At 33.7% G+C, this 13,315-nt stretch overlaps 2 protein-coding genes across 2 annotated transcripts; both read right to left on the bottom strand.

Annotated features, from left to right (window-relative positions):
- Positions 1-35: 35 nt before the first annotated feature.
- LOC102624737 (hypothetical protein) lies at positions 36-3,229 on the bottom strand. The gene is made up of 7 exons (XM_006490855.4): positions 3,062-3,229; positions 2,081-2,417; positions 1,815-1,978; positions 1,644-1,724; positions 1,093-1,168; positions 917-1,003; positions 36-520 (listed from the first exon to the last, which is right to left on the bottom strand). Exons 2-7 carry the CDS (start codon positions 2,397-2,399, stop codon positions 360-362), a joined length of 888 nt encoding a protein of 295 aa, XP_006490918.1. The 5' UTR covers positions 2,400-2,417; positions 3,062-3,229; the 3' UTR covers positions 36-359.
- Positions 3,230-3,872: 643 nt separating this feature from the next.
- LOC102624462 (probable protein S-acyltransferase 14) lies at positions 3,873-7,866 on the bottom strand. Its single transcript, XM_006490854.4, has 7 exons — positions 7,285-7,866; positions 6,536-6,755; positions 6,274-6,365; positions 5,476-5,599; positions 5,304-5,389; positions 5,126-5,191; positions 3,873-4,444 (listed from the first exon to the last, which is right to left on the bottom strand). Exons 1-7 carry the CDS (start codon positions 7,492-7,494, stop codon positions 4,319-4,321), a joined length of 924 nt encoding a protein of 307 aa, XP_006490917.1. The 5' UTR covers positions 7,495-7,866; the 3' UTR covers positions 3,873-4,318.
- Positions 7,867-13,315: the final 5,449 nt, after the last annotated feature.

The raw sequence follows: 13,315 nt of genomic DNA, 5'->3' as shown, positions 1-13,315 counted from the left end.
AGGTTAGGCAAGGCTCCGGTTAACACTTCAGTGTCTCGAGTCAACCGAAATGGAATAATTATTTGCAAAGACATAAGATTCTGATCTTATTTTAGAAGAAAAAGGAAATCGACAATTAACATTACGATCATTAGCCGTCTTCTAATTCGAAGGTAACCGAAGATTACATTTCTAACCCCAACCCCCCCCCCCCCCCCCCAAAAAAAAAAAAAAAAAAACAGAATTATAGTGTGCTATAATCAATCCCAACAGACACAACAGATACTATAACAATTGGTAGGTGGTTTAGGGTAAGGCCAAGAAATGATAACACGGACAGACTGTTCTGCTACAATTCATAAATATAATGGACGCTTGAATCATTCTATATTAATTCTAACAACCTTTTTTGCTCTCCCCCCTGAATCACTAGCCATGGCTTCATTATATGATGTTGTGACTCCAGCGTTTCGGGTTTTCTCTGAAGATGGAAGTGCCCAACCACCATAAGCTGACCTTCCCTTTTGTTCTTGGCTAGAACCTAGATTGGCATCGCATGCAAACGTTACAACCATTCAACGGATTTATTATTGAATCAAAATGAAATAAGCACTGTTGTTCAGATGTGGCACATCATCTAAGATGAACAATGGGTGTACATCATCAGGAATCAGTTTCACCGGTTACAACCACAAAATAGTTATATAAGGTGCACAACATGACAATTGGCCCAATAATTGCTAACTACTTCCCAAGAACATACAAATGGAGCAAAGGAGTAAAGACCAAGCAAATGGTAGCATAAACTTATCAAAAGCTGTACTTAAGAAAGCCTAATTTAATGCATTTAACCGGTTCTTGTACTTCTCAGACAATTAATTAACTTAAAAGTTCCTCATTTTCAATCAATCATCACATAAGGAGACAAAATGCTCACCTGCGTTACGATTCATATCAAATCCTTCACTCCAATAATGCTTATTTGCATTCCCCTTCCATGCTTCTTCAAAACCAGCAAGCTCATCTGGAAAAGAATTTGAATGTTAAGGTTCTTGCTGACACAACATTCAACATAATGCTTTCAAATAGTCAATGAAAGCGGCAGGAACAGACCTTCATTTAAATTATGCAGAGTTTGAAGTGCATCCACTTTACCATCCGAATTAAGCTTCTTTGTAAATGAATGACCCTGCAACCAGTAAAACAACCAGAGCACCTTCCTCAGAATGTTATCTGACTGTATCTTCGATTCAGTATCTTTAAGACTGGCAAGTGAGCTGCTATAGCTAAACTAGTAAAACCCCTTAAGATAGTACAAATGGTTTGGGGTTCTAACCCTGCTCCCACTGGTGGAGAGAGGATTGGTTTGACGTCAAGCTATTAATACATATATTTTTTTTTTGGGGGGTGGAGGGGGAGAGAGAGCCTTTAAGACCAGCAAGTGGTGGCAACATATAGAATCATTAAACAACATTTATGAGCAGTAAAAGAAGACACATAAGACAAAATTAATTGGTTTTCAGTCATGCAAGATTCAGAACAGTGCAAGTGAAAATCAGCAATTTCAAATGGAAATCTTGAGTTGAAAATTCCAACTAACATGCTTTGAACACCTCTATAGTGGATGCCACAGAAGCGGTTCAGTACCTTATACATGCACTCACCTTGTCATTAATTCCTCTTGAAATCCTATGTGTTGCTTGACCAGTTGTTCTATCTGCTTCTTTGCTCTCCTCAAGCACCACCTAATACATATAAGACAACATTAAAATAAAAAAAAAAGAAATTCAAAGAATCCAACAACAAATCGGCTATCCCAGAAAAAGTTTACTTACACCATCATTGCCAGTCCTCCTTGTTCTTGAAGAAGTATAGTACGCTCCATCAACACCGCCATATGTTACTTTGCAAGTCTGAAAACTAAAACCACGAGCCTGTGGCTGAGTCCCTTGTACCTTGCTCTGATGAGTCTTATAATTCACATCATCATTCTTCCCTTCTATTAGATCAACCACAGCAATCATATCAAATTATTAAGCATTTATTCCTCCAAGGAGAAATAAATAGCCAGCAGAACACAAGTTACTCAAGATTCACTTACCTTCTACATCATCATCTGGATGCTCAACAGAAGGCTCTTTGCTTGACCCAGAATGCATTTCATGGTCCCCAGAATTTAGTTCTTCCATTTCTCCTTCATGATCAGAATTTAATTCTTCTATCACTAATCCCTTCTCATTATTGTTTGGTGTTATAGGCTCTTTGCTGCCAAATGGACGAGTAAAGAACAGATCATCAAATGGAGCCCCGCCCCCAAATGGGGTAGGCATCATACTCCTGAGGGATCCAAAACCGCGAAAAATACTAAATGGGTCACCCGTACCAAACAAATCATTTCTATCTTCTCTTCCCCTCTGCATTGTTTTATAAGCTATTTCCTATAATAAAAAGGTCAAAAAAGGGGGAAAAAAAAACCTATTAAGGAGAGTAATAAAACCAACAACTTAAGCTTTAAATATAAAAAGGATATCAAGGAAATCAGCATGTTCAGAACTAACGAGGGAAGCAAATTAAAATGAATTACACAAATAATAGATAGAGTTAAAATCAATATATACTGCAGCTACAACTTAAATGTACATGCTGAATTACTCAGTATTATAAAACTTAAGCGAACACTCGAACCGGGAAAAAAAAAAAAACCATCAAACTGCCATGGTAGATACTGGAAAAGGATCAAGTAAATGTTCAGGAAATCTAACTTCAATAATGATGCTCGGTCTGAATGATGGTGAGAATACTGTATATGGAGAAGAAAGTGGAAAACGCAATGATCAAATTTCAGTTTCCGTATATATTAATAACATCTTTTTACGCGTTAATTCCTTATTCCTGTGAGAAAATCGCCATGGACATAACTCTGGAACAAACTATCACTAAAAACTGATTTAGCTATAATGTATACTATCTGCATGCTACGTTTTAGGATTCTAATTAGTAGCTCCACACACTATATATGTTGTTAGGAATGCTTGGCTGTACATAAAATAACAGAAAATGAGAAAGCGCCAGAAAGAATTACCCGATCCGATGCGATTATAAAATCAATATGCGAGAAGACAGAGATTCGCGAGAGCGAGACAAAGAACCCCAGAGAGAGGGAGATACGGCCTCTTAGTTTACGAATTTGAAACCCATATTTCAAATACCGACATCCAGCTTTGGAAATTTTAATTTCTATTTAAGAATGCAAGAGAACGTGACACGTGTACTCCAAACATATTTCTTCACGAAGCTAGAATGTTCCCGCTTTGCACCGTCACAGAATCGCGTTCCTTTCTTTTTTTTTTTTATAAAAAAAACTTGCCCAATATTTTATATCTATACACACACACACGCACCCATATACATATAATCCTCCTTTAATGGAAACATCTTCATTGTTTTTTTGCATACATTCTTTTAAAACGAAGAATTTAATTGATTTAAAATTTCATATTATTAAATCACACGATTTAATAGTATACCCACACTTTAAAAAAATCATATTCATACTTAAGAATGATTACATATATACGTATGTCATGTAAAGTTAGTTTAACAATCGAATTTAATATCTTAACACAAAACGGAGTAATTTTTTTAAAAAAATAGAGGATATAAACAATTTTTGCAAAGAATGAATGATATGATAAAATTTTTCATTTTTTTAATAGTTGGTCACACAAATACTTTTTCCCTTTCTTTTTTCTTTTTAAAACATAAATACTATTATTACACGCTTCTTAACTCCGTTCAAACTGTGGAAGGAGACTAGGCACTTTTAACAAATTGAACAAGAGTTGAAAACAAGCAATTGCGGCTGCAGATACGAGTCCTAGAGACAATTTACAGAGACTAATCGAACACACTATTTCCAAATCCGAGAGACATAAAAGCATTGGGAACAACATCTGATCAAAATCACCAGCACTAGAAGCGCGAGTCCCGGGAGATTTCATCCTTTATAACCAATTAAACTTACAACAACAAAACTACCCAAAAAAAAAAAAGAGAACCACCACCAGTATTCCTTTATAACCATTACTTCTTACATTTCAGAAAACATATAGTTAGAACATGTTCGGCAAGCAACTTCCAGGTTGCTTTCCCTGATTTGCTCCTCCTCATTCGTGTCATTCGTGCTTATTTCTTTCTACAAGAAGAGCCCCATGGTAATGAATGGTTAGGATCCCAAATTGGCTGCAAAAGTTAGGGATGTCAAGGAACATCTGCGGGGCTCCATTTTTAACGTTATACAAGGAAAATTCCGAGTTTCTTGGCGTCATGCCAGGATTTGTTAGAACTCTTGAGAATCAAAGTCAGGCTTTGATGGATATTCAAGACCCTGAAGTGCTGGCATCTTTCGTATATCCTCATCTGAATAAGCAGGAATGAACCAATACCGCTTGTCTGTCCCAAATACCTAATAAGTAAAATAATAACCAGAAAATCCAGTCAACGAACAAAATAACCATATATTGATCAACACAGCCTTCATCATTCATTTGAATGCAAGTGAACAAATATGGCTGACTGTTTTTTGTACTTTTCAAACAAAGCTGCAGCATAAGGGTTTCCACTATTTCTATTGTAAAGTGAAATAAAGAATTGTTTTCAATGAATTTTCCGTGTTGCAAGATCCTCATACGGTTGTACACTCATTTGTCTGAAGATGTAAATTCAATGCTTCACGCTAAAATGTTTAAACCTTAATTGCAATATCTTCCTAATTGAGTCTTCTCCTTAAACACTACCCTGTCTACTCTCCCTACAACCAATGAATAAAGAAGAACAACAGGAAGAAAATAGAAAAAAGATAATAATAATAAATAAAAAGAGTAAGAGTAAGGATCTCTCTGCCACCCAGATTTCATATGATGCTGCACTAATCTTACTCTCAGACTTACCCACTACTGAGACAAGTCTAATATTTGCCCTAAAAATTCATCTAGATAATGTTTGTTAGGTTAATGTCCCTCAAGATAACTAAAATCAAAGTGCTTTTAATTAATTCTTAAGTATATTTTAATGAATCTGAGAAATAAGCAAATGATACAAGCAAAGAAATAAGTGAACAGAGCAACAGAAAGCAAAAGGCAACCACCTGTTCAAAATTCTTCTTTCTACCCAGGTCATACCGCCATTTTGGAGTGGTCTTCTTCTCATATGCCTGAAAATAAAAAATTAATAGACTCATAAGTAAACAGGGTGTGCATCAGCTACACCCTCAATCACCACCACTAACTCTCTGACATAAAATAAATAGAAGAAAACTACAATACCTCAATGGTTGTGGTATTAGCAGACACCAACGATATGTGCATGATCAGAAACCCCAATACACTCAATGCAAATGCCAGATTCAGAACTGCAACAGTGAGACACCATTTATTACATAAAAGTGCTGATGTAATCTATTGCATAGGTCAGAATGATAGGTTAAAGAGGCCATACCAAAGGCAAGAAAAGTGGTTGCAAGGGTTCCCGGTGTTCCAGGAATTTCACCTTCACTAAAGAATGATATAAAATGCGGCAAGAGTGACAGTGTCACAAGACTTGTCTCAAGGAATGTGTACAACTGCATTGAGAATTAAGACTATAGTCAATAGATAGTTGGATAATTAATTCATCCCAAGTAAAACACCTAATCCACCAATGTCATACCATAATTAACAGGGTTAACAGTTTAACACAACCACAATTAACCAGAACCAGGATCGAATTTATAAGTTTAGCAACTCTTTTGTTCAAGGAAGCCCAGTATTCAACTATATATTCCCCACCACTACATAACTTTCTTAAACAATTGAAATTTATCTCATCAAAATACATAAGCTAAAAGGCATGTACTTCTGAATCAAACGAAGTATAGCAAAAGGACCTATGGTGTTCTTCCAAAGGGAATTTGGTATAGGATATAGAATCCCAGCCAAACTTTAGAGCAGACAAAAAACCTAGCCAATATAAGGCAACAGTTCCATTGAAATTTGCCTCTTTTGTTATCGATATGAATAGGTTCTAATGGTCTAAACTAAGACAATGTGAGAAAACAACCATCTTTTGTCACATCATCAAAACAACCATTTCCACTCAGAGAGTACACATAAGAACAGTCCATGACAACATCAATATGGTGCATTAGAGAAGAAAATTGGAAAATAAACATGACGCATATCTGAGAGCAACAAAACATAAATGCAAAAAACTGATGCTAAAAAACAATTCTAGGGTTACAAAGTAAAGCAAACATACCAAGAAAAGAAGAAAATACTTGTAATTCAATGCCCCAACACAATTAACAACCCAAACACAATGATGGTCCATCTTTAATATGCACCGCCCACCTGAAACAAATAAATTAATGCACCTTATCTTTCTGTTATGAAAAAGTAACAAAACAAAATTTTAGCAAAAATGTGTATAAGCACTCACAAAAGAAATTAATACACCTTATCTTTCTGTTATGAACAAGAAACGAAAGAAAACCTCAGTGAAAATGTGTATAAGCACTCACAAACAGAACAATGATGGCAACGAGGTGGCTTCAGCTGGTTGCACTTCCGACAGTATCGGATTCTTGGATTCAAAGGGTCAGACTGCGCCCCACTGAATTCTGATGCATTCAATGGATCAGCCTCCCCTCTCTCCTCGTCCAAAGCAGGCCTCCAATTAGGTGGCACACTACCCGCATCCGTCAAAACAACAGAAAAGTAACTCCAAAGCAACATAACCAACTGCATAACGACAACGAAATGTCCATTTTCAGTAACATTCTGTTCATATGCTTGGTTTCTTGCACTTTCTAGAGCTAAAAGTTAATAGTTCTAGAACCCAAATCTGTTAGAATTTGTCAGATTAGTGCAAAAATGCACGAAAAACATAACATTTAGAAGGACTACAGAATTCTAATTTTTCTAAGAAACGTGGTCCAAAGACACTCCCAAAAAAAAAAAAATCCGAGACTCATCAATATTAAAATCTCTACACCAAAAGGAACACAAATCCCACAAGCTAGAATGTTTTCACTAACTGAAATAACTTTGGCATTTTTATTTACTTAATTGTTGCAGGGAAAGATAACCCCTTTCTAACCTGACTCTGATTTTAGCAAATAAAGTTTTTTCAAATTTAAAACAAATAATTCAACTCTGCATACTTTAGTAGCTTAAAGATTCTTAAGCCAACTCTGAAACAAAACCCGACAACCCACAACAAATTTAACCCAAAACCACCCCCTAAAAGTAATGATTCTTGGAAGCTTACCAAACAATGGAACAAGATCAAGACAGCAACAGCAGTGACAGAATCAAGTCCACCATCGTACAAAGCGGGACCGTAATTGGTCAAAACGACGGCGTAGTAGGTGACACCAACAACCCCAAGAACCAACAAGATCATGATCGAACCGAGACCCCGTAAGGCCGTACAAAACTTGAACACATTCCAAGCCATCGCAGCTCCAGATCTATGCATGCTAAGAAACCCTTCACAAAAATTTTGCTGTTTAAACGATTTTGTCCCTTCTCTGTGATTTCTTTAAGCGGAAAAATGTGAATTTAGGGTGTATATTAGTCGGGCCGTTGAGGGTGATGGTAATAATGTTAATGGTAAGACTCAGAAAACAAGAAAAACAGAGAAAACAGAACTAAGATTTTTAATTTGTTAATTATAGAAGTGATTTCTATGCTTCTGCTTTCCGAGGTTTTTTGACCTTTTTTTCCCCCCTTCTTTTAGTTTTTTGTCAAGTGAATTTTGTGATTCTTGGGTTTATGAGATTTGGGATTCCAGGTGGGGTGTGGAATCCTATCAATCCATTTTGTTACACAGAGCGTTTTGCCCGAAAGAACTAAAAATCAAAATAAATTCTTCTTTGAATTTTTTTCCCAAAAAAAAAAAAAAAAGAAATTGAGAATTGCGTCGGATCACTGACTTTTTCTAATATTTCAAGATCATAAAATATTTTTACATTTATATCAAGTAGGTCCGTGTTAAGTAATGGGGAAAGTTCTGTTCGTCGTACATTTGAAATTGACAATGGTCACAATAATAAAGTTATTTACCAGTATACCATGGCATGCGTGATGCATCTCAATGATCAAGGGTATTTAGGTTATTTCAGTTAAATTTGGTGGACTTCTAGTTGGGGATCTTTTATATTGAAAATAGAAAAAGTAGGTACTTTCTTTGGAAATCGTGAGAATTAACGATCCGGAAAATATTTTCCCTAGAAAAACATTTCGTGTACGAACGATAAATAAAATTGGGGGTTTGGGTAAAGATTTTTCTTTTTAATATATATATATAGCGAGGGAAGATAGATTTATTAGGAAATTAGGATTAGTTGATGGAATTAACAACTACGTTATATTTTAAGGGTGGTTAGTACTTGTTTTGTTTTGTGTGGTACACTGTCGTTTCAACTTGTACAAAAGAGATTAATGAATGGATTTAGATTTTTAATTAATATAGTTTGCCGTCGGCTGGATGCATGAGGTGAATGAATGATCTAACCAAAGGTCTAACAGTCCAAATCATTATAATTATAACATAATTTATGGATCTAATGAGCGTAACTCATAAATACCAATTAAATAAAAGGATCAGTCTTGTCATGTTTACACTTGCAAATATTCAAAAGTTGAATTTTTAGTAATGAGAACTCAAATAAGAGAAAGAGTATGTTACTATCCGGCCAATAGCTTCAGTGACAGATTGAAAAATATTTGACTGTTATATATATATATATATATATATATATATATATAAAACAACTTATTTGCTAACTAAAGAGTTAATTAGATCTCTACAAACTCTTTAGTTGATTAATTAACTTTTGGGAGTGGAAGAGATTGGCATATGGCTCGGGATACTCTTTAAGATAAGCATAGTAGATATTAACTTAATGAGCGTAGGAATTGGAATTTTTTTTTTTTTTTGTGAAAAATAAAAATACATGTTTTCTTTGTTTCCTCTCTCTCTCTCTCTCTCTCTCTCTCTGATCTTTGAGCTAATACTTGAAGCCAATTCACTTTATGCTTAAATTGTACAACTTATATAACACCACACCTTTTCTAGATTCTCCCGAATTAAGGCAATATAATATATCTATATATGTATGTATCTATATATATAGATTCATAGTTCATCCCCTAAAGCCACAAAATACATCTTCGGAAAGATTTTCATCAGATATAATACAAAATTGAAGCTCATTAAGCACGATGACGGCTAACAAGAATAGAACACCCATGATTTAAGCTCAAGGCACAAAACGGACCATGAAGGGTTAGCAAAATAGCTAAATACATGATTTATACCAATGAATAGTTATGAGTCCATTTCAAATACAAGACATGAAATTTCGGTAAGAAGTTTTATTAAAGAGTAATGTTATGTTAATAGACTTGGGATACAAATTTTGCATCTCAGATTTCTTGTTGCTAATCATCGACTAAAATGTATTTATTTCATAACATCAACGAATGAATGACACACGTTAAGTGATACATCATTCATGCACAAACTTTGTACGCACATCATTAAACAACGATTGTGTAATTAATTAAATAATTAATTAAGACCCTTAAACTGCAGTTGGAACTTGGAAACAAATTATTCCATGTGAAACATGTGGATTAAAGAGGGTACGTATAATAACACTGCATGTTTTAGAAGAAATGAATGTTAGCCCACTAACATTTGGGGAAAATGATATAAAACCCTCTAATATTTAAGAAAGACATATAACCCCTAAATCCTGTTGATTTTTAGTTTATTTTAACTAAAAAATATATAATATTGTATATCTACAAATTATAAGAAATGACATGTAAATTTTCTAAAATTGTATTTCTCCTTAAAATTGCTGCTGCTATTATTATGAAAATTAACAGGATTTGGGGGTTTTATATCCCTTTCCTAAATATTGGGGCTAATAGTCCTTTTCCTTACATTTTAATATTTAAAAAATAAGTCAATAGTGTCACCGTTGTAATGATAATTTACAATTTGCTAGACCATTAACAATTAATGCAAAGTTTTGCTTATTTAAGAAATTAATTAGTTAGTCGAATTTTAGATACACAAGCTCTATTTGGTACAACTTTTCAAATAGAGTTTTTACCAAAAAAAATTTAGTTGTTTAGTTTTCAATAAGAGTTTTTATTAAAAATTTATGAAATTACTTTAATAGAAAATTTTTTAAAGTTATGTTATGAAAAGAATAAAATAAGATTGTCAAATAAGTACATGGTATTTTATATATTTTAAAATTTAAAAGAAATTTTTTTTACCATATACTCCCAAAAGCCTAAAATTTGAGATTTTACTAATACTGGTAAAATATCATATTTAAGTTTCAAAAACTTTATTAGAAAAATAATCAAATAACAACAAAAATTATGATAATAGTTTATACGATTAAATAAACACTTATGGTCATTTTATAAACCATACCAAAAGGCTTCGTCTATATGGCTAGGTAGACGAGATTCTGCAGGCAAGTTTTAATTTTCTTTTCTTTTCAAGATTCAAAATATGAGTTGATTGCTTTTCCATTTTCTCGCTTTTGCCAGAAGTGCAATTTACAAATAATTTTGTTAGTTTACTCATCATGATTCATGATCATCGTTTTTCATTAATTTCTCTTTTGCGATACTTATCAAATATTATTAGGCATGATTTTTATAATTCATACTTTGCGTTGCAGTTACATGTATGTGTGTGTGTGTGCGTGTATGTATATGAAAGGGGAAAAAAATCATGATATAAACATATATTCTCCTTAAATCACTCTGCCTAGGAATCAAATTTCATTTGGTATTCTGCTCTCAAAAAGTCTCCCGAAGCATCCTTCCTTTTTACTTTTGTTATTATTATTATTATTCCAAATGAGGGCAGTAAACGTTAGCGCTGATTACTGTTACTTATACGAAGAATTAAGATATTCTTCATGGAAAGTAGGTAATTTTTGGTCCCAAAAATATAACGTCTCTGACGCTGAGAAAAAAAAAAATGGGACATATAATATATTGGGCCATATTTAAAAAAATACAAGGGTCAGCCAAAAATTGATGCAATGCTAGATAGATAAACTTTTTTAGGTTTGCTAAATGTGCTAGTATATTTGATTAAAAAAAAAAAACAGGATATAACGAGTACAAGGAATTTGTCAATGAATTATATGAGATTTTACTTTAATGAATGAATATAATTAAAATAAAGGACACATGGAATATGTGAGGCAAGATCATCACCTAAGATGACAGCTGTGTAATGATGACAGGATTGCAAGAAAGCATGGGCTTTCCTCTCAAACCTGGAAGAAGCATCGAAGAAGCTAAGGATTTTCAATGCAGATCTGAACAAACCAGAAAGTTTCAAAGGGTGCATGGGAATTTTTCATTGGGCTCAACCAATGGTAAAGGGATGCTCCGAAGAGGACGAGGAAGTAGACACAAAACTAGCCGTTGAAGGACTATTAGGCGCTCTCAAAGGATAATTTTTAAAGACCTCCCCTGAGGTTTGGTGTATTGACAATCTAATAGAAAGTATTCTTATAATCACAAGAACCTCCCCTCACGTTAGTACACGTTTTCGTATATTGTTAGTGTGTGAGAGTAAATTAGTGATTTCGTAAATTAAAAAAAAATGAAAGAAATTCAAAACAAAACACAAAGTTGCATCGATGACTCAAATTCGGGTACTGGTAATTAATTAATTACCCACATTACATGTTATATGAGATAAACCAAAACTCCATTTTCTCTCTCATTAAACGAAACTCACAACCATTTTCAAGCTTGAAAATCTCTCAAGAAGCTTTTGTAACCATAGAATCTCTGCCACCTTCAAGTAAATTTAACATGAGTATCAACATGATAAGCTATGATGGTGGCACGAGTGTTCTGTTAAGCGAATTTTGCTGACGGCTAGAGTCTTAAACAACTAGAATTGGAACCCAAAAAAGGTTAGTTTGGTAGAAAGCCCTTGGATGTTAGACTCTTTTTTTTTTCAATTTATTGTTGTAATGATAAAAAAATGAAAAAAAAATGCGTTGAAGAAGTTGTTGGATAAGTTATCTTGAATGGAAAGATTTTTTTGTTCCTGTTTTAGTTGATTTCAAATGTAAACGAATTGAAAGCTTTGATTTATTTACTTATTATTTTATATTCAAAAGGTAGGTTCGCTAATGTTTTAGTCTGGGGAGGATAATTGATTTTTGCTTGTCATGAAATTGGCACGGCAACCATTACCCAATTGGTCCAGACTTTTGATGTGGCAGTAGCATTCGTTATTCCGCTCTGATCTGGCTTCTTCATATGGCTAGTGGCTTGAAACTTGAAATATCAAAGGAAGACTTTTTCTTTTATTCTTTGGCTTTAATGTAAATGGCTAAGGAATATTATTCTAATTCCAATATCTGAAAAGTATAAATTCCTATCTTTACAATTACATTCATAATGAATGAACTGTTGTTCATTTACTATTATTTTACTATTATTGAATTTGGAGCTACCACTGCCAAAAAGTAAAGCAAGCATTATGATTCATAAATCACTCGTTATCTTTCTATTTTGAATGCATTGAAGAGTGAATTATGGTTTGTTTATCGTCTTATTAAAGTAGTTTACTAACTATTAAGCATTTGAGATGTGTTAAATGATGAAGGAAGAAATTGTGAGAAGAAAGTCAAAGAAGAAAGGGCTATAATGGTGATTTTTAGCTTGACAATGATTGTATTTATGGCCATTGCTAGTATAAATTTTCTTAATTTATATTTTACTTTTATTATTATTATTATTGTTGTTGTTGTTAATGATTTGCTTTTCATGGTTATTTTAGATTTTTTAGTGCTTTAGTGTGATGTTTAACGCTAAATTGTAGCTACTACATTACACTAGTTGTACCTGTCAGGGCATTTATGCAACCTATGGCATTTTTGACTTTTTGTCAATTCAATAACAATCGAGTTAACGGGATACTAATGTCAGGGGAGGTCTCTGTAATTACATGAATATTTTCTTTCAAAATATCAATACACCAAACCTCAAGAGAGATCCCTTAAAATTACCCAACTCTTAAAGCATGATTGAATTCAAAGACCGTCAAACGGGTCGTTTCTAGTTTGTCCACGATAGCTTTTGAAAAAGGCCGCCCAAGTGAGTTGGATGGAATGGCTGGAGTCATAATCTTGGCAATAAGATTGTAAGCTCGTCTTACAGTTTCCAAGATTATTATAGAAAAGATCAGGATGCATGAACATAAAAAAGTTAATTGATAGAAGAAATTATGT

The sequence above is a fragment of the Citrus sinensis genome, chromosome 3 (assembly GCF_022201045.2).
Source record: "Citrus sinensis cultivar Valencia sweet orange chromosome 3, DVS_A1.0, whole genome shotgun sequence".
Lineage (NCBI taxonomy): Eukaryota > Viridiplantae > Streptophyta > Magnoliopsida > Sapindales > Rutaceae > Citrus > Citrus sinensis.
Note: the sequence above shows the minus strand (reverse complement) of the source record. Positions and strands in the feature narration are given on the sequence as shown.

Excerpts from the sequence above, each read along its gene's own strand:
- LOC102624462 (XM_006490854.4), bottom strand. The coding sequence starts at position 7,494 with ATGCATAGATCTGGAGCTGCGATGGCTTGGAATGTGTTCAAGTTTTGT. Across the intron at positions 6,366-6,535 it reads TTGCCATCATTGTTCTGTTT|GTGGGCGGTGCATATTAAAG; the intron begins GTGAGTGCTTAT and ends TATTTGTTTCAG. Across the intron at positions 5,600-6,273 it reads AGTATTTTCTTCTTTTCTTG|TTGTACACATTCCTTGAGAC; the intron begins GTATGTTTGCTT and ends TTCTCAATGCAG.
- LOC102624737 (XM_006490855.4), bottom strand. The coding sequence starts at position 2,399 with ATGCAGAGGGGAAGAGAAGATAGAAATGATTTGTTTGGTACGGGTGAC. Across the intron at positions 1,725-1,814 it reads GGAGGACTGGCAATGATGGT|GTGGTGCTTGAGGAGAGCAA; the intron begins GTAAGTAAACTT and ends TATATGTATTAG. Across the intron at positions 1,004-1,092 it reads TCTGCATAATTTAAATGAAG|ATGAGCTTGCTGGTTTTGAA; the intron begins GTCTGTTCCTGC and ends ATTCTTTTCCAG.